At 42.2% G+C, this 24,279-nt stretch overlaps 1 protein-coding gene across 1 annotated transcript; it reads right to left on the reverse strand.

Annotated features, from left to right (window-relative positions):
- Positions 1–2,920: 2,920 nt before the first annotated feature.
- On the reverse strand, positions 2,921–18,681 carry LOC129335424 (tubulin alpha-4 chain-like). The gene is made up of 4 exons (XM_054987886.1): positions 18,558–18,681; positions 8,895–9,043; positions 6,493–7,173; positions 2,921–3,214 (listed from the first exon to the last, which is right to left on the reverse strand). The coding sequence occupies exons 1-4, from the start codon at positions 18,664–18,666 to the stop codon at positions 2,921–2,923; spliced, it is 1,233 nt and encodes a 410-aa protein (XP_054843861.1). The 5' UTR covers positions 18,667–18,681.
- Positions 18,682–24,279: the final 5,598 nt, after the last annotated feature.

The raw sequence follows: 24,279 nt of genomic DNA on the forward strand, positions 1-24,279 counted from the left end.
CTCCCTTAAAAAGTTCTCTCTGCCTTAGACCTCCTCAGTTTAAACAGACGGTAGTTTGACAGAACAGTCAGCGCGTGAGAATGATCGTAAGGTGAAAAAAGGGATATTTTTTCTTGAACAGAAGTAGAATTTATTTCTAAGTACATAAGTGCGATGGCTGTAGAGTTTTGATAAGCGTACTGGTTTCAGAATAGTTCTTAAGCTTGGGAGTTTCAAAAATTGAAAAGGGGAGGGAGCAGAAAGGTTTCTGAGCCATGGAGGGGCACCATCGTCTCCATCACACGGGTGCTTTTGTGCAGATATGATGGAGGAAAGGGGGAAGGGGTAGCAGGAGCAGCAACAAGCAGCAGAGGATGTAGTTCCAGCCCATCTGCACGCTGTTTGCTGCTGCTGCTGCTGCGATGGTGAGGCCATGCTTTCAAGACAGCAGCCAAAGGATGGCTGCTTCCACACACGTTGGATATTCCACTTTCAATACGCTTTAGTGAACATTTATAACTGATTTTCCATGTGTGGAACAAAAAACTCACTTCTAAAGGATAACTAAAGTGCATTGGAAGTGCATTATTCAACGTGTGTGGAAACGGCCGATGTGTCCTCCTGGCTATGTGGTGTCCATGGCAGGATGGCTGATCCATACAGAAAGCCAGTTCACACACAGCAGATCATTGTGCAGCCCTGGTAAATTTTTTTTTGTTTGCTTGCCAACACAAGTCACAAAACAAAGAGAGAGGGGGTGGGGGTGATCATTGGCTCTGTTTGTCAAACTCCTAAAAAAACTACAAAGACAGAAGAAAATGTTGCCTTAGTAACATTCTGAAGTCCAGTAGGAAGTGGTGGGAAGCTTGGAGAAGGTTTCCACATGCGGCTTCAAAGAAAGAAATTCAGACATGTATTAGAGTGAAAGGTACAATGTAATAGATATGTAATTTCTTTTTTTTGTTGTTCTTTCTTCTCTTTCTATCCCTCCTCCTTTACTTTCTATTCCCTATTTTCTATCTAAAAAAATTAAAATTTTATATAATAAAGAGATTCAGCAGAGGTCTGGTTCACACTTTAGCCTCAGATGTCCTTTGTATACTCATAGGGTTATCAGGCTTGCACTGACAATTGAATTGGGGGGGGGGGCGTGCATGAGGAGGGTAGTTTCAGGCAGTGTGACAACACATTCTCCGTAACATTCTAGGAATTTCCCCAAAGAAAAGGTAAAGACCATAGAGATTGTAGGGACTCCTAGAGCGTCACCTGTAATTGATGTCACATTATCCAGTCCTCCATGCAGAACTGACATCACTTCCAGGTAACGCTTTAGCGAACTGTGCATTCTCTATGGTCTTCACCATACAGACTGAGGAAATATACCTTCAACGCTATCCCCCCTTTTTTCTTCTGCCCCTCATATCACAGAAAGCAGAGAACTGGGGCCAAGGGTGGGGGTTTTGCCCACCACAAGCAAGCAAATGGCAAGCCTATATACTCAGTGGACAGCAAGTTTGCAGGCCTTCCCTACCCAGTACATACAGAAGGTCGGACTCTGTGTATTTGTTCCAATAGCAGAGGTGCTTTCCCCCGAGGCAAGGGTCTCTGAAAACCTATCCCAGTTTTTTCTGTACTGTGAATATTTCTCACATGCCTGAACACAGGTAGCATATGAGCAGGCTCTTCTCTCCTGGATGGTTATGTGCATAAGATCACACTGAAGACTGTAGGTGTTGTGCAATAATGCCAGTGAGTATGACATTCACTCCCATGCCCCATCACATGCAGCTGCATGTGTGAATTGTACCAGAGAACCAGTCTAGTTCCCAAATTAGCCCTCCTTTATATGCAGCGGAAAAGCCAGCTCTAGGGATACGCTTCATGTCACCAGTGAATGACTCTCCCATTTCATCACTGTTTTTTGGTCAAGAAAATTGGCGAATAGGATTTTGTCCCTACTGCTTATGAACAGTGCCTGCTCATTTAAAAGGGGCTGCTGGAGAATTTTCTGGTGGACATGTACCTTCTTTGCCAGGAGACCAGGCTGTCATAGCCAGTCCCTGTACAATTGAGCGCAAGATGGAGCAAGGGTGGAAACATGTTTGCATTCATTAAAAACAATCTCCTGAATTGCTCATACTGGAAAGCAAGTCCAATTCACAAGATTTTATAGGAGTCAGGGAGTATCAGTATCCATCTATTGAACACATTTTCCACTTCACCTGTACTTCAAGGAGTTCTGGATGGTAAACAAGGTTTCCCCTCCCCCACTTTATCCTCACAACAACCCTGTGAGGTAGGTTAAGCAATTTGTGAGCAACTTATCCAACGTTGCCAAGCAAACTTCAGAGATGGAGGAAGATTTCCCCTAACTATAGTTTTGCATTCCATCCACAGTGTCACACTGGCTCTCACCAAGGCTTACCAGTTGCTGACTGTAGCAGAAAACCTTCCAGCCTTGCACGCCATACCTTGTGCTCATTTGATGGAGCAACAGAAGAAAAATGGGGGCAGGAGGAATAAAGGACAGCATCCACAACACTAGGAACTTCCCCATATCTCTATGATCTTTTCCATAGATATTGTGGGGGAATTGCTAGAGCATCATGAGTGCTGTGATATCACTTCTGGATGCTCACTTGGAAATGACATCATGGCTTCAAAGGTGCTCCCCAAACAACTCTGCACTGACAGCCCCATTCTCACCTGACTTACTTTGACCTGTTGGGACAAGGAACCTTCCTTGGCTGTTCTTCTTTCATTTTCCCCTTTGGGCAGAATTCAGTAGTGGCGCTTGGTCCCTACCCAGCATATTTCAGGGCACTTGGTCACGACTTGCTAGAGACCTCAGTCACAGATCTGATAGCTCACAAACAAAGTGAAAAACAGAGAGAGAGAAAGAGAGAGACTGCTTGATGCACAGAGAGGAGCAAACTGTATTTTAAATGTCCTCGCCATCAATTACTGACTCAAATGAGTCAGTTGCCACTTCCTCATAGTCCTTCTCCAATGCAGACAGGTCTTCTCGAGCTTCTACAAACTCTCCTTCTTCCATGCCTTCACCAACATACCAATGCACAAATGCTCTCTTGGCAAACATCAGGTCAAACTTGTGGTTTAGTCGAGCCCAGGCTTCGGCTATGGCTGTGGTATTGCTCAGCATGCAGACAGCACGTTGGACCTGTGCCAAGTCTCCTCCTGGAGTGACTGTAGGGGGCTGGTAATTGATGCCAACCTGGTTGGGATGGAAGAAGCAAGCAAGCAAATAAACAAACAAAAATAATGACACTTTAAACCACAATGCTTAAGTGTATCTGTAGAGAGAGGGGAAAAACTAGTGATTCTCCAATGTAGTATCCATGGGCACCAGGGTGCCTTTAGATGCGTTTCCTGGCACCCACTTGCTTCTTCCCCAAAACAAAGAGCCATTCTTGGCTTTCTTCCACCTTACTGTAGCAGGAGGGGCTTCAAAAGACTCATCAGAAGACGATGTTTGGCTTGGAACCTCCAACATTTTGCTGTGGACATCTATGGCAGCCATTTTCTGATATCCAACTTCCCATGGCAGCCATTTTGTAATGGCAGCTGGTACCCTTTTTCAAAATTCCAGTAATGTTCACATGCTTAACAAAGTTAACAAATCCCTGGCCTTGAGTGACATACAGCTTAAACTTCAGGTAACAGTTGAAAGCTATTTGCCAGGATTTTAAAAAAAAATTGTACAGATTGATAGTGTATGGTAAAAGTTCTTTATATTTTGCATAGGAAGACAGAGTGGGTTAGGCCCCAGAACCATCCTCAGAAAAGGGGAAGTTCAGTATACTGGCTGGCAGACCATATAAGGCCTTCAAATTGGCTGGGCCAAATATTAGTGCTTGGGGGTTGATGTGCTGCCCTTCCCTGGTCAACAGAATCAAATGCGCTCTGTCTAATGCTTTCAACTGCAGTTACTGACTGCAGCTGAAGAAAATTTAAGGGCCTAATTGCTCATTACAATTTTCATGTTTCCTCACATGTATGCCCTTGGTCCTATTAAACCAGACATACTGTTAGAGTTTCATGCTCAGTGGCTCAGAACTGAATTCTCACGTGTCTGGGAGCCTGATTTGGATTGAGAGCCCAACAGGAGAGGAGAGGTGGTGTAAGCCTTCCCCTCTGTGCTGCTTTCCCATGCTGAATCAGTCCCAGAGAGCCACAATTTACTTCAGTGGGGAAATGTATGCGTACTGATGGGTAACATATAAGTTTCCCAAGAGAGGCAAATATAAGTTCCCTGGGGCCATTTAAGCCTGGGAAATGGCATGGAGGGGAAGGCTTATGTCCCTCATCTCTGCATGCTTGGTCCTCCTGATCCAAATCAGGCCTCTGTACACCTTGGAAGTAAACTCTGAGCAAGGAGCTCGTAAAGCATATCTATTGACAGGGCCAGGCGGGACGTAGGGGACACAAAGACTATACAGATATGAGGTAACCCTAGTCTCAGATAATCAGATGTTAGATGACAGCACACAGCAGAAAAGAAAATGAAAGCGTTTCTCTCCTTTTTGTAGTTAGCTGAAAGAGGAAGAAATAACACTTCGGCTTCCTCTTTATCCTCATATAGTCCAAGCCTTCCGAGGAAGCCAAAAACAGGTGCAGAGAAAAATTGCAATACACACTTCTTTTTCCAATATCAGTATTTACCCCTTTCTTACTAATATTGTCTAGGACATGGCTTTCAGCCTTACAGAAATTAACTGTGATCACAAATATTTCTGACGTCTGTGGTGATTTCAGGCCATGCTAAATTACACAACTTGGGGTCGCGCCACAATCATTCAGCCTGAATTTCATTCCTGGCATGCCACAGAAATGCACACCAAGAGCCAAAACCAAACCATGAAAAGCACAAGTCGCGTGCTTTTGTGTTCATTAGGCTTTAAAAATAAAACTTGTATCATTCTAGTGGCTCAGCGCAAATGACGGAAAGCAACCTAAATTAGACCAAGGGGATTAAAAAAACCCTACTGAAGTATAAATAATTGTACCTTATTATCTATTTTAAACTACCCTGTGCCATCCATGCGACTGCTTCTGCTTGATGGATTGCTGTGTCAAGGCTGTAAAAAGTAGCACCAGCCATTCCATCATGTATGGCTTTACCAAGAAAAGTTGGATCCAGACTTAGGTGAATGGAAGGAGGTTCTGCAAACAGATCTCATTCACCTGCTCCTTTGCAGAGGAGACCCCACCCCATCCCACCTCAAATTAATGTGCTTAGGATCAGATGCCCCTTGTAAACAGAAACACCACAGCACCAAAGTTTGCAATGAAGAGGGGGAACCAGGCAAAGTTGCCGTCCATAGTTCTTTCAACAGCAGAAAAGTGGAAAAGCACCCGGGAAGTGAGAAAATATATCTGTATTGTAGGACAAGAGCAATGTAATATATTCAATAATAGTACAGTGTGCAAAAGTGCATTCATACGTTCATAATAACATTCCTAATATGTCCAAAATCCTTTGAATCTGTCCAAACAGGGGACTCAATTATACAAATTGAACGCAGAACGCAGTTAATTATACAAATTGATCCACCCATTGGACAATTGCCCTGTTCCTGAAACTGCTGGAGTGGGGCATTGAGTCCCCTGTTTGGACAGATTCAAAGGATTTTGGACATATTAGGAATGTTATTATGAACGTATGAATGCACTTTTGCACACTGTACTATTATTGAATATATTACATCGCTATTGTCCTACAATACAGATATATTTTCTCACTTCCCGGGTGCTTTTCCACTTTTCTGCTGTTGATCTTTACCGGGGATTGCCTTGTTGTTTTGCCGTCCATTGCTCTTTGGCATGAGCTCAGCAAATTTGGGTCGAGGCTCGCTGCCAGACAAAGGAGAGGAGATTTCAGTTTGAGTCCTTCCTCTTCACCGCAGCCTGTAGTGTCAATGTGCCTTTTCTTTAAAAGTACTCTCCCCACACAGTGCATGAGAGCAGCAGTGAGAAGGGGAAGATGAACAAAATCTGCGTTTGCAAATTCCTCCAGCTTGCATAAGTCTGGATCCACTGAACGCTTGCATTCATAGCTACCAAACCGCTTTATGAAGAAGGCCACAGATGTAAGAAACTGGCAATAAAAGATACCGTTCCAAAAAAAGGGAGAAAAGCTAGCAAGTATGACAAGGCTAAGCACGGTAAAGGTAACTTCTATTTATACAGTGAAGCCTGAGCAGACAAATGCAAGCACAGATCTAATCGGCAGACCTGATTTAACCTTAATGTTGACTTGGGGTTAGATCCAGCCAGCTTTTTTCACTCAGTCCTGTCCAATTTCCCTTTTTCTTACAGCCCCAGTTTCACATGGCTGTACATGTAGATCCCAAGATCGGCAACATAGCCTTGGGGGCAGCGGGTGTCAATAGGGATAGCATTTTTTCACCAGAAGAAAAGCTGATTGGATGTAACCCCTGCCACTGAATGTCAATATTCCTTGAAGACAAAAGAAAATTCATCCCTCCTCACCTTGAATCCAGTTGGGCACCAATCAACAAATTGGATTGTCCTCTTGGTCTTGATAGCAGCGATGGCCACATTGACATCTTTGGGCACAACATCACCACGGTATAGCATGCAGCAGGCCATGTACTTCCCATGGCGGGGGTCACATTTCACCATCTGGTTGTTGGGCTCAAAGCAAGAGCTGGTGATTTCTGCCACAGACAGCTGCTCATGGTAGGCCCTCTCAGAGGAGATGATGGGTGCGTAGGTCACCAATGGGAAGTGGATGCGAGGGTAGGGCACCAGGTTGGTCTGGAACTCGGTCAGGTCCACATTGAGAGCACCGTCGAAGCGCAGGGAAGCGGTGATGGAGGAGACAATCTGGCTGATGAGACGGTTGAGGTTGGTGTAGGTGGGGCGCTCAATATCCAGATTGCGACGGCAGATGTCATAGATGGCCTCGTTGTCCACCATGAAGGCACAGTCAGAATGCTCTAAAGTGGTGTGAGTTGTCAGGATCGAGTTGTAGGGCTCCACCACTGCAGTGGAAACTTGGGGGGCTGGATAGATGGCAAACTCCAGCTTGGACTTCTTGCCGTAATCTACGGACAGGCGTTCCATCAGCAAGGAGGTAAAGCCAGAACCTGTGCCACCACCAAAGCTGTGGAAAATCAGGAATCCTTGTAGGCCAGAGCATGTGTCCGCCTGAAAAGAAAACCATAATGAAATGCTAGCTTTTTACATGCAGGGTTTATCTGTTTGCTTTTTTAAAAACTTCAGGAGAGACTTCAGACATGAGCTACTCCAATTTCATTTATTGTTTTCCTATAACTTATTATTTCCTGGCTCTTTAGAGTCAAACAGTACACAATAAACAATACATAAAGAAATAAAAACAAAATACACATCACAGTACTTAAACTACATATTTCTCCTCTCCATACTCATACTTACTTAAAATATTTTACATTCAACATTTTAAATTAAACATTTTATGTTCAGCATTATATTCAAGCTTATTATGTTTGGCATATTATATTACTAATTTAACTATTTAACTTAGCACTTAATCTATTTCACTATTAATTCCTCTTCGTTTTCCTTAGTTTACAGCTACATAATAAAAAAAAAAGCTTACCATTTTATCTGAAACTCTTCAATGCTTTATTATGTACAGAATAACATCAACAACAACATTTGATTTATATACCATCCTTCAGGACAACTTAACACCACTCAGAGCGGTTTACAAAGTATGTTATTATTATCCCCACAACAATCACCCTGTGAGGTAGGTGGGTTTGAGAGAGCTCTGAAAGAGCTGTGATTGACCCAAGGTCACCCAGCTGGCTTCAAGTGGAGGAGTGGGGAATCAAACCTGGTTCTCCATATCAGAGGAGTCCCACCGCTCTTAACCACTACAGCAAACTAAGAAGTTAATTTTGCCATTGACACACATTCATACCATTTGTTCATCTAATCTGTCATATCTGGATAGGATTCCGCCTTCCATTTTGTTGCATATACTACTCTTGCCAGTGTCACCATATATTTAAAAAGTTTGCTGTGTTCTTTTATTATATTACTTGGTAAAATATGTAATAACATTCTTATCCAGCACAAAGTGGAACTTCAATATTTTTTGCATCTCATCATGTATTTTTATCTAATATCTTTTTGTTCTCTTACGTGTCCACCACATATAATAGAAAGTTGCATCCGTACATTAACATTTCCAACACATTCCACTATCATCCTTACTAGTTTTTGCAATATCCTTAGGACTAATATACCATCTAAAAAAATTATACCAATTTTCTCTTAACATTTGATAGTCTTTAAATTTAATTTCTTTAGTCCATAAATTTTCCCATTGACTCATTGAAATATTTTCACCAAAGTTTTGCATCCATTTAATCATACAATTTTGACCTATTCTGATACTGTTTCATGTTGCAATAAAGTTTATATACTTTTCCTAACAGGTGTTTTGGATCTCCGCTGATTAATTGTTCAAATACTGTTTTCTCTTGAGTCATATATCTTCATAAATATATTTATAACCAGTTTTTCTCCCCAATAGGGACTCAAATCAGCTTACAACATCATTCACCCTTCCCGTATGTTATCCTCAAAACAACCATCCAGTGAGGAATGTTAGGCTGAGAAATACTGACTTGCCAAAATCACCCATAGAACTTTTATTGCAGAGACACAATTCGAACCTGAGTCTTGCAGATCCTAGTTCGACATTAACTACTACACCAGGTTAGTGAGGCTGATGATGAATATTCCCCTTTCACAGATGATGTGGTGAAAGTGAAAAGGTTCAAGCACATACAGAGGACTGGCATGATGTTGACTAACGGTTGAGAAATGAACTCTGCCAAAAACTACATTATATGTTGAATGCCTTGGGCTCTTACCAGTTTTCGAATGCGATCCAAGGCCATCTCGATCCTGTCTTTGCCAATTGTGTAGTGGCCACGGGCGTAATTGTTTGCTGCATCCTCTTTGCCAGTGATCAACTGTTCTGGATGGAAAAGCTGCCGGTATGTCCCAGCCCTCACTTCATCTGTAAAAGGAGAAGAAGGGTGAACTCTGAGACCACCAGCAAAAGCTCCACTTAAAAGCAAGGATGGCCAACTTCTTGATGATCAAAAGATATATTTTGCTCCATTCTATCAGGCTCTGTAATAAACCTTCCCAAGTATCGATGGTTGTTGTGGATTTTCCGGGCTGTATAGCCGTGCTCTTTGAATTGTAGTTCCTTTTTTTTTTTTTGAAAAGTTTTTTATTGGGTTAGAACATTATTATTTTTGCATTACAATCAATTTTCCCCTAATTTTTCGTTTCTAACCCCCTCCCTTTCCCCCCCTTTTGTTGACTTCCAACAGCTTTCCCACCCTCTGTCCCTTTTCCCTTACTTCTGTTAAATTCCTCTATCTAAAACAGATATACATTCTCCATTATATTAAGCAGTGCATCTTTAACTCCCTTACTTATTATAAACCCAAACTATACGTCTTTAGATAAACAATTTATCCGATTTTCCAGTTTTGAATATTTCTATATAAACCTATATATCATAAACCATAAAAATTTCCCACATTTAAATCAAACAATTTGATTTGTTCTTTATGTATTACTCATTTCATCTTTTTATGGTAATTCTATATAACTCCTCAGATACTCAATCAATTTAACTCTTCTATACATTCAGTTTGGTGCATATAAATCTTGTCAAAGAAAGAAAATATTGTTAGTTACTCAATCCTCATGTTTAAACCTTATCATTAATTATTCTCTATCAGTTAACCTATACATATCTATATATATCTCAATCAATTAATCTAACTGCTTATAAATTCACATTTCTCTTCCTCCCCCGGTAAAGTCACCCCTCTCTTTTATACTTTTATTATACTTCAGTAGTTCTCAAACTGCCACAGTTTTCCTCCCACCTCCCATTTCTTCTCCAGATATTGTTTCAGCTTCTCCCAGTCTGTGTTAAACTGCCCTGAGTCCAGATCTCTCAGTTTTCTTGTCATCTTGTCCATTTCAGCCATATACAGCAATTTGTAGATCCAATCTTCAATAGTTGGCACTTCTTGTACTTTCCATTTCTGCGCATACAAAAGTCTAGCTGCTGCAGTCATATAAAAGATCAACGTCCTATGATGGGCTGGAATTCCCTCCATTCCCAAGTTTAGCAGCAGGAGTTCTGGGTTCTTATTTATTTGAAACTGTAAAATTTCACTCATTTCTCTTATTATTTCCCCCCAGAACTGCCTAGCTACCTCACACGACCACCACATATGATAGAGGGAGCCCTCATGTTTCTTACATTTCCAGCATTTATTAGAAGTATTCAAGTTCCCTAGCGCAATCTTCTTTGGTGTCATGTACCAACGATAGATCATTTTGAAAATGTTCTCTTTAATATTGATACATGTCGTTGTCTTCATTGTAGTTTTCCACAAGTATTCCCATGCCTCCATTGTTATTTCTTTATTAAAATTTATAGCCCATTTCACCATCTGTGTTTTAACTATCTCATCCTCAGTATACCATTTCAACAATACTTGGTATACCTTGGATATTCTTTTCTTGTCTTCTTTAAGAAGGGTCTGCTCTAGTTCCGAGTTCTCTGTTCGTATGCCCCCTTTTACAGAGTCCGAATTGTATAAATCTCTAATCTGTCTGTACTGGAACCAATCGTAGTTAGGTGATAGTTCCTCTTGTGTCTTTATTCTAAGTTTAGATACTTCAATTTTAGTTATTTCTTTGTATGTTAAACATTGTTGTTCATTATCAACCGCTCTCGGATCTATCACCTCGTATGGAACCACCCACAAGGGGGTTCCTTCTTGTAAGTAGATTCTGTACTTCTTCCAGATTGTATATAAACTTCTCCTTACAAAATGATGTAGGAACATCGAGTTGACCTTTACTTTGTCGTGCCATAGGTATGCGTGCCATCCAAACATTTTTTTATATCCCTCAAGGGCTAATAGTTTCTTATTCTTTAACGTCATCCACTCTTTTAACCAAACTAGGCAGATTGCATCATGATAAAGTCTCAGGTTGGGCAGTTGCATTCCGCCTCTTTCCTTTGCATCTTGTAGAACTTTTACTTTCACTCGAGGCTTCTTGCCTGCCCAGACAAAATCTGATATTTTCCTCTGCCATTTTTCAAATTGTTTAGAGTCTCTGATGATTGGTATTGTCTGTAGCAAAAACATTACTCTTGGTAACACATTCATCTTAACTGCTGCAATCCTGCCCAACCATGACAGATTCAATCTATTCCATTTGATCAAGTCTCTCTCTATCTGAGTCCATAATTTTTCATAATTATTCTTGAACAAATCTATATTTTTTGCAGTCAGCTCAACTCCCAAATATTTCACCTTACTAGTTACTTCACAATCCGTTGTTTCCATTAACAATTGTTGTTTCTGCTTAGTCATGTTTTTGCATAATATCTTTGACTTCTTTTTGTTAATGAAGAAACCTGCCAAGTCACCAAACTCCTTGATCTTATCTATCACTTTTGGCATGTTCTCCAATGGATCTTCTACAATTAACATTATGTCATCAGCAAATGCTCTAACCTTGTATGAATAGTCCTTTATTTTCATTCCTCGTATTTCCTCATCTTGTCGTATTTGTATCATCAGAATCTCCAATACTAAAATGAACAACAATGGAGATAACGGGCAACCTTGTCTTGTTCCTTTACTAATCGTCAATTTCTTGGTCAATTCATCATTCACTACAATTGCTGCAGTCTGGTCTCTATAGATTTCTTTAATTGCTCTGATGAATCTTTCTCCCAGTTGTAGCTTTTCCATAGTGGCAAACAAAAAATCCCAGTTTAAATTGTCAAACGCTTTTTCAGCGTCTACAAAGAAGAAACCAACCTCTTTATCACAACGCTTATCATAGTATTCAATAGCATTGATCACTGTCCTTAAATTGTCTCTTATTTGTCTGTCTGGCAAAAAGCCTGCTTGTTCTTCCTCTATGACTTCCGAGAGCCACCCCTTCAGTCTCTCCGCCAGTATCTTCGCAAAAATTTTATAATCATTGTTAAGTAGTGATATAGGTCTGTAATTTTTCACGTTAGTCAAATCTTGGCCCTCTTTAGGGATCAATGATATATTCGCTTCGCTCCAGGTGTCTGGAATTCTTTGATCCCTAAAAACTCCATTCATCACCTCTTTTAGGAATGGTGCCAGTTCATTGGCCATTGTCTTATAAAATTTAGCCGTAAGTCCATCTGGCCCTGGCGCCTTTCCTAGATTTGCAGATTGTATTGCCTTACTTATTTCCTCATCGGTTACTTCACTATTCAACTTATTTCTCCAAGCTTCCGAGATCTCTGGAAGTTTAGTTTTCTCCAAATATGATGCTATTGATTCTTTGGTTACTTCTTTTTTATTATACAGCTTAGCATAAAATTTATAAAAGGCTCTACTAATGGTAGTCTGTTCCAGATACGTTTTGTTTTCTTCACAGATTTTATTTATTATTTTCTTTTCCCTTTTCTTCTTCAATTGCCATGCCAAATATTTCCCAGGTTTATTAGCACCCTCAAAAGCTTTTTGATTCAGTCTTTTAAGGTTCCACTCCAATTCTTTATTACTCATTGCTGTTAACTGTTCTTGAAAAATTTTGATTTCCTGATATACCTTCTTTTTCCCTGGTCTCTTTTTTAGCTGTATTTCTTTGGCTTTTATTTTCTCCTCAATCTCTTGTCTTTTCTCCTCTTTCTTCTTTCTTGCTCTACCATTTAAGTCCATTAGTATGCCCCTTACAACCGCCTTGTAAGCATCCCAAACTTTATTGGTTGGTACTTCTTTATTCACGTTGTATTGTATAAAAAACTTTGTCTCTCTTCTCAGTATTTCCATATTCTCTCTTTCCTGTAACAAATCCTCATTTATTCTCCATGGTTTCCTTTTTCTCTTTTTTCCAAATTTCCACATAATTGGGTTGTGATCTGAGCCTACCATCGGCATTATTTCTACCTCCTTAGTCCATAACGCTAAGTCCTTTGAGGCCCAGATCATATCGATTCTTGATAATGTAAGATGCCTTGCAGAATAAAAAGTAAACTGTTTGGTTTTAGGATATTCTCTCCTCCATACGTCTTCGAGAGTCTCTTGTTGAATCAACTCAAAAAAAAGCTTTGGCAATAGTCCTCTTTTCTTTTATGCTGTTGTAGTCTTTTTGTCTAGTTCCAAATCTGTCACTCCATTGAAATCTCCAGCAAGAATTATCTGGTCATATACAAGATCGTCTAAATGCTTCCTTAAATCCTCAAAGAAGCTTTCCTTTGCACCATTAGGTGCATAAAGTCCGACTACCAACACTCTCTTTAAATTCCAATTACATTCCACTGCTACAAATCTAGCTTCCACATCTCTCATAACAAATTTTAGCTGCAGCTCCTCTTTTATGTACAACACCACTCCTCTTTTTTTCTTGTTAGAGGCCGCTACAAATTCTTTGCCCAATTTTCCAGATTTTAAATATTTTACATCCTGTTTTCTAATATGGGTCTCCTGCAAACAAACAATATCACATTTTTGTTTTAGTAGCCAATGAAAAATATTTTTCCTCTTATTCGGTGAGTTTAGTCCATTTACATTCCAAGATAATACTTTACACTCCATATTCATGGTTTTGTTGGTAAGTCTTTTTCATTGTCCTTGATAAATCTCTCCATCTCCCGCTCAGATCTGATACGTTTTTTTGCCCCTCCAAACTCAAAGGACACTCCTTCCGGTAACTCCCATCTGTACCTGATATTCATGTCCTTCAAAGTCTGAATTAGCACTCTATATTTTTTCCTGTCCAGTAACACTGATCTGGGCAGTTCCTTCATTATGATAATCGTCTTGCCATCAATCTCCAATGGATCTTGAAATTGTTTTGTCACAATCCTCTCTTTCATGTTTCTAGTTGTAAACTGCACAATCACATCCCTTGGTAGTTTCCTCTGGGTTGCAATTCTCGAGTTCACACGGTACGCCACATCTAGGATAGCCACAATTTCCTCCTCCTCCTTCCCCAGGTAATCAGCCAACACCTCAGTCATCTGTTCTTGCGCTGACTTCCCTTCCACTTCCGGCAGACCACGAAAACGAAGCTGCTTCTCCATGTGTTTAGTTTCTGCAACTGACATCCTCCCCTTCACCAATCTCATCTCTGTTTGTTGCGTGTCTATTAAATTCTCCATCACGTCTTCTACTGTTTTAACTCTCTGCTGCGTTCCTTGTAATTCACTACTAATCGTTTCCACGCCTTTTTTCACTTCTGACAGCTCCGACTTTACTGTCTGTGTAACTTCTTTGACCTCTTTAATAAGCTCCAGTTTCGTGTCCTTAAGTTCTTTCATCATGTCTATAAGTTTTTTGTCCAAATTTTCTATCGCCGATTGCCACTCTTTTTTCGACATCGTGGGGCTTGCTTTAGCTCGCTCCCACGAATCTGCTCTCTTCCTTAGCTCCGTGGCGTATATTTAAACGTTTTCCTTTTTTTCAAATGTCCCAATCTTTGCCAAAATTAATTTTTTTTGTATCCAAAATGTCGGGCGTCTTTTCTCTATGGTTTCTCTATGTTATTGTAATCCAAGATGGCCTACTTCCTCTTCCGCTGAAGCCGCGACCCTTCCCCTTTCAAAAATGGCGATTCCCTGCTTCCTGTCCGTCGGCAAGGGCCGCTTCCCTCCAGCCACTCTATTGTTGTTACGCACTTCCTGTCTCCCGTCTTCCCACAGCAGGTCTCGCGATGGTGTCTTTTTCCCACAGCTCCGAAACCACAGGTATTCAAAACAATAGTCCAATTTTTGCAATAACTTCTTTAAATTTAGTCTCTTTTAAAATACCACTCCTGCCGAGTCTTCGCCTCCTTTTCACTAGTCTGTTGCAGTTTAAAAATCTACTTTCTTTCTTCTCTGTTTTTATCAATCTGTCCCGTTTCAAGAGATAGCGATCTTTACCTTCTCTTCAGCTTTCTCGGGTTGTAATCGCTGTTTCGATCTTAAATTCTCCTCTCGACTTCCCTCCCCGATCAAAGCTTGGGTATGTAGGTCTTATGCCAGCCGAATTGGCCCCAAAACTGCCGCAGAGATTATAGCCGACCCGTCGCAAGGTGGGACCTCAAGGATCAAGGGGGAGACTCCTTGTGTAGAGCCCCCCCTCGTCCGAGATCTAACTCACCCTAGGGTCTTGAGCGTTCTTTGCCTGCTCCCCGCCTGAGAGCAGTCGGCCGCGGGTTATTTTCACCCCTCCGGCCGGTTAAAACGGCAGTCCGGTCAGCTCCGCAAATGGAGCTGCGTTAGACCTCCATGAATCCCAAACCGGAAGTCGAATTGTAGTTCCTGACGTTTCGCCAGCAGCTGTGACTGGCATCTTCAGAGGTGTATCACGAAAAGAAGTATCTGTTGTGTAAGGCTGCTATTGCTTATAAATCATTTGATATTTTATTGTTTTGTCTTGTTGCTGCTAAGTTAGTGCTTTTCTGCTGCTTAATAGTTTGTTTGTTTTATAACATTTGCTATATGCTGCTGTTGGTTTTTGTGTCTTTTATCCTATTTTCATAGATCAATGTTCCTAGATTCATTATTCATTATGCTCCTAGATTCATTATTTTAATATAACAGTTTACATTTTCTGCTAATAATTTTAAATGTTTAATGTTGTTGTTTTTTTAATTGTAAAATATCTCAGGAGCCTCCTGGAGGAAAGACCAAAGAAAATGTTAACATTAGAATGTGAGACATCTCCATTTCTTGCAGGGCTTGAAAACACCACAAGTGAAAATGCAGGCAAAATTCTTACCAAAACACTAACAGCTGGAGATCAAGCCCTGGAAAACCTAGGTTCAAATCTCCACTCTACCATGGGAGCTTGCTGGGTGACCTTGGGCCAGTCACACACGCTCAGCCTAACCTGCCTCACAGCAGGGCTTTTTTTCAGCAGGAACGCAATGGAACAGAGTTCTGGCACCTCTTGAAAATGGTCACATGGCTGGTGGCCCCGCTCCCTGATAGCCAGACAGAGGGGTGTTTAGATCGCCCTCTGCACTGCTGGCCAGCCATGTGACCATTTTCGCCGAGGGCAATTTAAACTTTAAAAAACTCCCCCCTTCTTCCAGCTGACCCAAAGTGATGTCATTGCGCAGTCCCGGGTACGTGCGCACACTTTGCGCATGTGGTACCAGGGGCACCATCTCCTGCCAGGAGTTGCTCCCTGTGCTGGCAACCTACTGAGTTCCACCACCTCTTTTCCTAGAAAAAAGCCCTGCCTCACAGGATTGTTGTGCGGATAAAAAAGGAGGAGAGGATAACAAAGTAAGCCATTTTGGGTCCCCATTAAGAAGAAAGGTGAGCTATAGATGAAGTAAGTAAGCAAGCAAGCAAATAAGTAGGTAAATAAAATATTGCCCTGCTCTCTGCAAATCACACTGTAAGTCAACACTGGTGGCCATGCTGTCTGTCCAATCACAGTCCATTTTAAAAATAATATTTGGGTTTTCAAGAAGGTATTTTTGGGCTCTTGCAAAGTGCTGTTGGGATTTTTTAAAGGGAGTTCTCCACAGAATGGAAAAAGAGGCCTACAGTGTTCTATAAGGCTTCTGAGAGCTATCCCCAGTCAACTTCTTATACAAAGTGTGCAGCACACCATGTCCTGATTGCAACAGCTAGGAAGCACAATATTGACAATTTTGTGTTTGCCTCATTTTCACCACACAGGAGATCTGTGCTTTAACAACTGCATAACCTGTAGAAAACCAATAAAAGGATGATGCTTCCATGGTCAATGCCAGGAAGAGTTCTATTTGTTAAATTTCTAGTTGCCCCACAACAATGAAAGTCAAAGTTGTCTTGCAAACATGTGCCGTCATTACTGACACAGAGTAGGGCTGCCAACAGGCCTGGAGAAAGGTTCTATCCCTTTAATAGATGCTTAAAGTGAGGAAATGGGTACCTGCAGGTCTTTTTTTCTGGGAAAAGAGGTGGTGGAACTCAGTGGGTTGCCCTTGGAGAAAATGGTCACATGGCTGGTGGCCCCACCCCCTGGTCTCCAGACAGAGGGGAGTTTAGATTGCCCAGCGGTGCGGAGGGCAATCTAAACTCCCCTCTGTCTGGAGATCAGGGGGTGGGGCCACCAGCCATGTGACCATTTTCAAGAGGTTCTGGAACTCTGTTCCACCGCGTTCCAGATGAAAAAAAGCCCTGGGTACCTGATGATTTTCATGGCATGGAAGTAAATAAAATCACCCTGTAAATTACATTCTATTAGACCACTAATAAAGGGACAAGACATCTTTAGTTTCCCAGGCAGCAGTTGTCAGAAGGCTGGTCAGTTTAAAAACCACAGAGTGACCTTGAACTAGGCATTCTCTCATGCTGACCTGTCCACACTAGGCTGTGAGGATAAAATAGAGGCAAGAACCAAGTATGCCAGCTTGGGTTCCTTGAAGGAAGGATCAGATTTGAACATGTAATAAGGATTGTGTTTCCTGGTTCAATCAAGACAGATACTGAAATTTGGCATCAAAAAGCCCCACATCTTTTTTCTCAATGGGTCCCAATTTCTCTTGGAGTTTCACCCCACACTTCAAAGAGAAATGCTGTCCTAATAATCTTGCAACACATTTTGAGTAGCATTTTCATCTGAATTCTGCACTGAGAGGTATAACTTTGCAAATTGTACTCACTTTTTTGATAGGGTGGACTTCCATCTAACAGGCTGTGCATGTTTTTGAAATTATACAAAAACTTGCAAGTCCTGTTTGCCAGAAATGAAAATTGAGAGTTACACACTGTAAGCAGCAACCTCTCTTTTAAAGGGACTTAACTTCTCTGGTGGTGGGGGACGGGGGAATGCTGTACAGAGGATACTATCCAATCTTTGTTCAACATTCATATAATTTCCATCAGCAATTTCTTGCCAAAGAAATGGCCTTGTATCTCTCAGGAAAATTCTCATTTATCCCAGTTACCAAATCAAATCATGACATACAACTGTAATGTCAGTAAGAGTATTAATCAATAATATTACTTATTATTATTAAACAAATACTAATTAGTACTAATTCATAACTATGCTAATCAGTAGAATGTATTAGAAGAGCAATCCCCTGTCCTTTTTCCTGCCCTAAACCTAGGCCAATAATCCCCCAGTGTAGTGCCCATGAACATGATGGCAGTCACCAATGTGGTTTCCAGCACTCACTTCCTGCATCCCACAAGTGACATCACTGACACTCTAGGATTTCACCAGACACCAGTGAAATCCTAGAGCGTTGATGATGTCACTTCCAGGTTTTAACCAGAAGTGATGCTGATGCCTCAATGATGTCTCCCCCACCCCATTCCTTCCAACCTGCTCACTCAAGCAGCGACAGTGACCAGAAGATGGCAGTAGAAGATGGTGCATCATAATAGGTAAGTTGGCAACCATAGATGAATCTTCCAACATTCATAACGGGCCCCAGCTCCTATGGAAGAAATCAGTGGTGGTGCCCACTCCCTACTTTCAGCAAAGTTGGGATCAGTCTTCTAGACTCACCAACTACAGTTTGTTCCAAATCCACCATGATGGCCCGTGGCACGTGCTTCCCAGTGCCTGTCTCTCTGAAGAACGTTGCGAAGGAGTCATCATTGTTGATCTTGTTCATTTCACCAAAGGTGCCATCTGGCTGAATTCCATGCTCCAGGCAGAAGAGTTCCCAGCATGCATTGCCAATCTGAACTCCCGCCTGGCCGACGTGAACAGAGATGCACTCGCGCTAGGGGACGAAAAACAAGGTAGAGTCAGAAGAAACGGCGCACACTGCTCCTGGTACCCCCCAGACAATTCCATTTATCTTCGTTAAGAAACCACACAGAACCTTGGATTCATCCAAATGAACCTGCCATCATCCAGTCAAACTAAGTAAAAACTGGATGTAATAGTAGTGGCTGAGATGACCGATTCAGGGTTTGAAGTAAGCATTTCTGAAAAATGGCCCCATTGCTACATTGTAATTTGTGGGGGGAAAAGAAATGTGTTATTTCCAAGGAGTATCTTAACACGTGACCCAAAAGTAAGGTTGCCAGTTGCTTGGAGAAAAAATTGTCTGAAAGCAATGTGATGTTACCAGGACCATCTCCTCCTGTACTATCCAGCTTACCAGTTAAGATCTGACTCTCAAATCCTATTCGCTGTGCCCCCACCTTAAAGGCGGAGGTGGGTGATAACCAGTGATAGGGCATTTTCCATGGCGGCACCTTGCCTTTGGAAAGCTTTTCCCCTCAGGCTTGCCCAGTGCCTACTTTACTTTCTTTTAGGCACCAGGCTAAAAACGCATCTTTTTACCCAGGTTTTCAATCAGAGGTTTGTCTTAGCTTTTAAATGGTCTGTTCTGTTTTATGAACAGTTTTTATGCTGCTAAGGTCTAACAACTTGTGTTTTTTAACAGCTTGTGTTTTGTACTTTCTTTTATTCTAGACCACCTTGAGCAGGACTATGAAGAGATGGTATAGAAATATGCTATCTATATAAATTTACCTCCACCATGACATGAAAACTTCAGCTGCCCAATTCAATGCATTAAGGCTCTACCAAAGGGATAGGCCTGTTAGCAATCCTACCCCAAGTGTTTTATATATTTATTCACAGGGCTTTTTTTCTGGGAAAAGAGGTGGTGGAACTCAGTGGGTTGCCCTCAGAGAAAATGGTCACATGGCTGGTGGCCCCGCCCCCTGATCTCCAGACAGAGGGGAGTTTAGAGCGCCGTGGCACGGAGGGCAATCTAAACTCCCCTCTGTCTGGAGATCAGGGGGCGGGGCCACCAGCCATGTGACCATTTTCAAGCGATTCCAGAACTCCGTTCCACCGTGTTCCAGCTGAAAAAAAGCCCTGTTTATCCAAATAGATTTAGGTATTTTCATGCGGAGTCACCCCAAAACATATTACAGGGAATATGTCTGAATTTCCACAAATCTGCAGCTCAGCAGGGCACCAAATGCTCCCTGAGAAGAAAACAAACGTGCTGTGTTCCTTGTAAAGATATTGACAGATGTGTGGGTGAATTTTAACAAAGTGCACACACTTCTGCCTGCTTAAATCAAAGCAGCCTTGAGAAACTGTGAAGGAACAGTTGCAGCAGGAATAGGCAAGGCCCCATTCACCACCCCCATGCTGCCCTTGGTTCTGCTCTAAACCATCTTGGTAGAAGAAAAGAGGTGGATACCCGTACCTTTTTCTTTGCAGGACCTATTACGGTTGCCAACAGGCCTGGAGAAAAAAAAATGTCCTGTTCTTTTAGTAGCAGCTTAACGTGTGGAACGAGGCAACAGAAACTTTTCATAGGTAAACGGTATCACCTATGAAATGACACCCCATGAAGCCTCTGTTAAAATGGCAGGCCCCTTTTTCTCCAGGCAGTCTGCAACCCTAGTATCAATTTGTAGTACAATACCAAAATTACACTCTTCTAAACCCAATGACTTCTATGGATTTCAAAGGGTGTGATTCTATTTAGAACTGCATAGATGGACTTTGTTTCAAGTGATAACGTCAGATGAGGAAGAGGTCAGAAAAAGGGATGCTGAAGTTTTATGTTCTTGCACTGAGCAGGGGGAAGATAACCTCCAAAGTCCCTTCCAGTTCTAGCACTCTTCTGATTCTGAGAGTCTCTCTACACGAGACCTCTTGCATGAGAACGCTTAAGTGTAGGAAGACGCAATGTTAGCTGGGAAGCATAGTTTAAAAAAGAGCTGAAGCTCTGTCAATTTCACCTCACTATAGGAGGGTAGTTTAAAAAGAGCCAGCAAAGATAGCTCTTCAGAGGGTTTGTTAATTTCATCTTTGAGGGGAGGGGAAATTGACAGAGCCTTTGGGGAGGTGAAGATGAAATTAACAAACCCTCTGAGGAAGGATCTCTGCCAGCTCTGTCTTTTTAAACTACACTTCCCAGCTAACATTGTCTCCCTACACTTGAGCGTCCTCATGTAAGAGGTCTCGTGTAGAAAAATGATACAAATAAAGTGTGTGTGGGGGGAGGGGTGGTAATTTTGGGGATAAGAATTAGAACCAAAGCGCTGGATGTAAGTTCTCCCCATGTCTTTCGGCTTCTGCAGAACAAGCCAGGCATTCTGGGGGAGGAAGGAGAGTCTCCATGTCTGTTTAAAACTAGATGGCCATTTTGTTTGCTTTTCAATTAGTTACTTTACCAAGTCACATTTTATTGCAGTGCTGGGGTATGATTATGTAAAAACTTCTCCTTTGAGCAAGTTGTTTTTGATGTCTTTGTTATCAGTGCAGTGTCAGGCTCTTCACTATAAGTTATAGTCATGATAATAGGTAACGTGATGCCATAGATAAATGTAGTACTTTGCAGAGTTTCTTAAGCAGAAGAAACAGGTCCCCAGTCTTCAAAGAGTTTAAACTTTGGCATTAAGGGATACAACAGAAAGAAAGTGGGATGGAAAGCAGAAGTGGAGTAAAAAAGGATTGAGTGGAAACATAGGCTTTGATTCGGTTGCGGATAATGGGGTTAAACTGGGACACACAGCCAAAGTCCACTTGAATCCCATTTTTGCCTGTTGGCAGTGCATCGGTTGAAACAAAATCTGCAGGTCCCACCAGAGCTTACGTGGGAAGATATTGAATCCACGGCTACAGCTGTGAGCTGGTTAGTGTTGGGAGTGGTGCCTGCCAAGTTTGACTCAAAGCACTATGGCTGTTCCTAGTAAGTTGCTTTTGCTACCCCTGCCTCCTATTGTATGCCATGAAGGTGGGACAATCATGTTTTTCCTTTTAGGGCTGTACCGATTGCAGCCTGTTTTCTTAATCGTGTAGAAGTCAAGGGAGTGATAGGAAAGGATATATCCAGTACACAGAAGGGAATTTACGGCATTCCCTTGAGTATGCTGGGAGTAGCCTTTCCTCTAGCATGAGTGGGTTGAGGGGAAGGTTCCCATCAGGAAAAGAGGGTGCAGTCATCCCACATCTCTTGGCTTCTTGTCCCAAGGATTGTGTTTTCTCCTGAAGGATTTTCCTAGCAAGCTCGGAATCCTAGTCCAGGAGCTGGGATCCACATCTACTGCAGAGGCACACCAGTAACCTGAAAGCCTTGTCCCCTAATCTCAGCTGCAGAGATGTGGCTCAGGTTACCCACAGTATCAGCCCTGTAAATCTGCTGCAGATGAAGCCAGAACGTATCTTGCAACATCTTAAAAACGAATGACTCTATTGTAGCATACGCTTTCCTAAGCCGAAGCCCACGCCTTCACTTGCGTCAGCAGAGACAGACATCATTTGAGCAAGCTCGGGAACACTATTTTTCACGCATTCCAGAGAAAAGGCCATTCCGTTTCTAAAAAGCTGAGCATCTCAGCCCTGGCTCCAATTCAGCCCAGTAAAAAATGAAGTTTGAAATCAAGCCCATGTTTTGATAGCTTAGCATGCTATCAGCATCCCTCTTTAAATGACACGGTTACAACAGAATTAAGCCCACTACAAACTTCCGTACAAGCTTGTTTGCCAGGCAAATATGCCTTCCTCCAGGATCACTTCCTACTCACGAGGTGAGACCTCACCTGTCTCACCCACAGTTTGATTCAAGCATTGAGCCAGGCTGTAGTATAGCCACCGTAGCTTACTTTAGCATCTTTATGACTGGCAATCGTTGTTGATGCTTGTGCAGTATGGGGGCATGGTTGCCAACAGGTCCAAAGAAAAGTGTCCTAGACCTTTAATAGAGGCTTTGTGGGATATTATTTCCTCCATGTGATGAAAAACTTCAGCTGCCTCTATTAAAGGGGCAGGACACTTTATTCCGGGCCTGTTTGCCCGGGGACATCAATCTAGGACATGTCATTAAAGCACACAGATCAGTTTGTCATCTCTTGTGCATATGCAGTAGGAAACATCATTTGAACAGATTAAATACACATTCCCCATCGTAGTCATATGTTGTTGTTAGCCAAACACCAAACAGATTTTTTTCCTCTTAGAACTTTTAAATTTCTTCATGACTGGACTGATTGTATTTTGATGCTGCCCTAGCCTATGTGTAATCTTTTCCTCCCTTCTCCCACACTGGCAGGATTTTTCAAGTATTTTCCTGCCCACGGCCTCAACCCGCCCATTAGAGATGTGAATAGACCCTTCCAAGGCTTAATATGCAAACATCTGGATTATCTCCATTCTGTGGCCATTCTTGTAGCTGCTGGCCTGAAACAGCAGGCTATTGTGACATCACACTCTCTCACCCCACATTCTATCCATCGCCAACCATTCTAGAAGCTCAGGCTTCCTTGGTTCTCTTTACTTTGCCCCAGATCCACAGCAGAACAGTGGCCAAAAGGAGCGTTCTGCTTCCTTGGACCTGCTTCCTCAGAACCAAGGCTCCTTCTTCACCCTCCTTACCATGGTGCCTGCACTGGTGCTCCTTCCTCCCCTTCCTGATCTGCCACAGCAGGTTCTGGTGTAGATGTTCTCCACTGCTGTCTCACTCTCAGCAGCTTGCTGCCAAGGAGTCTCACCCGTGCATGTTATCCCAGGGGACTGCCCTTGAGCATCACAGTACGAGGGACGAAGGAGGTCACAATCAACCTTGGCAACCTCCACTTCCCTCCTCCTGGCCCCCTTTGCATCACTCAACCACACTCAAGAGGTGGGCTCAGCAGGAGCCATGGGCATACACTCCAAAAAGGGTGGAATCTTCTTTGCGGGGGCCTTTCGTACTCGCAGCAGAAGCGAGTGAAGAAGCTTTCCTGGACTTTTATGTCATGCTGCCAGCCGGGGATCGAATGACTCTCCCCCATGAAAAGCAAATAACATCCAGCATATAGGAAAATAGCAATCAAGATGGCTAAGGCTGAACCCTTCTGTCATTTTAGTTTTTGATGTGCAGGGTGATTCTCCCCTCAAACACACCTGGGAGTTGTCCTGAAAGGGGGGGGTATATAAATTGAATGTTGTTCTTGTTATTATTATTAAGCATGCAAATGCAACTCGTTCTGTGCAGTTGCACATTCCCAGAACTCCAGGGACCACTTTGGCACACCAGATGTGTGGTACTACAACTAAACAGGATTTGAGTCCAGTGGCACCTTAGAGACCAACAAGATTTTCAGAGTGTATGAGTGTCTGAAGACATAAGCTCTGACTTTCAAAAGCGCACACTGTGAAAATCCTGTTGGACTTTACGGTGCCACTGGACGCAAATCCTGCTGTTCTACTGCAGACCAGCACGGCTACCCACCTAAAACGACAACAAAGCAGACACACAATACAGAAC

Source organism: Eublepharis macularius, chromosome 9 (assembly GCF_028583425.1).
Source record: "Eublepharis macularius isolate TG4126 chromosome 9, MPM_Emac_v1.0, whole genome shotgun sequence".
NCBI classification, from domain to species: domain Eukaryota; kingdom Metazoa; phylum Chordata; class Lepidosauria; order Squamata; family Eublepharidae; genus Eublepharis; species Eublepharis macularius.

Coding starts and splice junctions, on each gene's coding strand:
- LOC129335424 (XM_054987886.1), bottom strand. CDS start 18,666: ATGAACAAGATCAACAATGATGACTCCTTCGCAACGTTCTTCAGAGAG. Junction 9,044..18,557: donor TTTGGAACAAACTGTAGTTG/GTGAGTCTAGAA, acceptor CTCCTTTTACAG/ATGAAGTGAGGGCTGGGACA. Junction 7,174..8,894: donor TGGATCGCATTCGAAAACTG/GTAAGAGCCCAA, acceptor TTTTCTTTTCAG/GCGGACACATGCTCTGGCCT.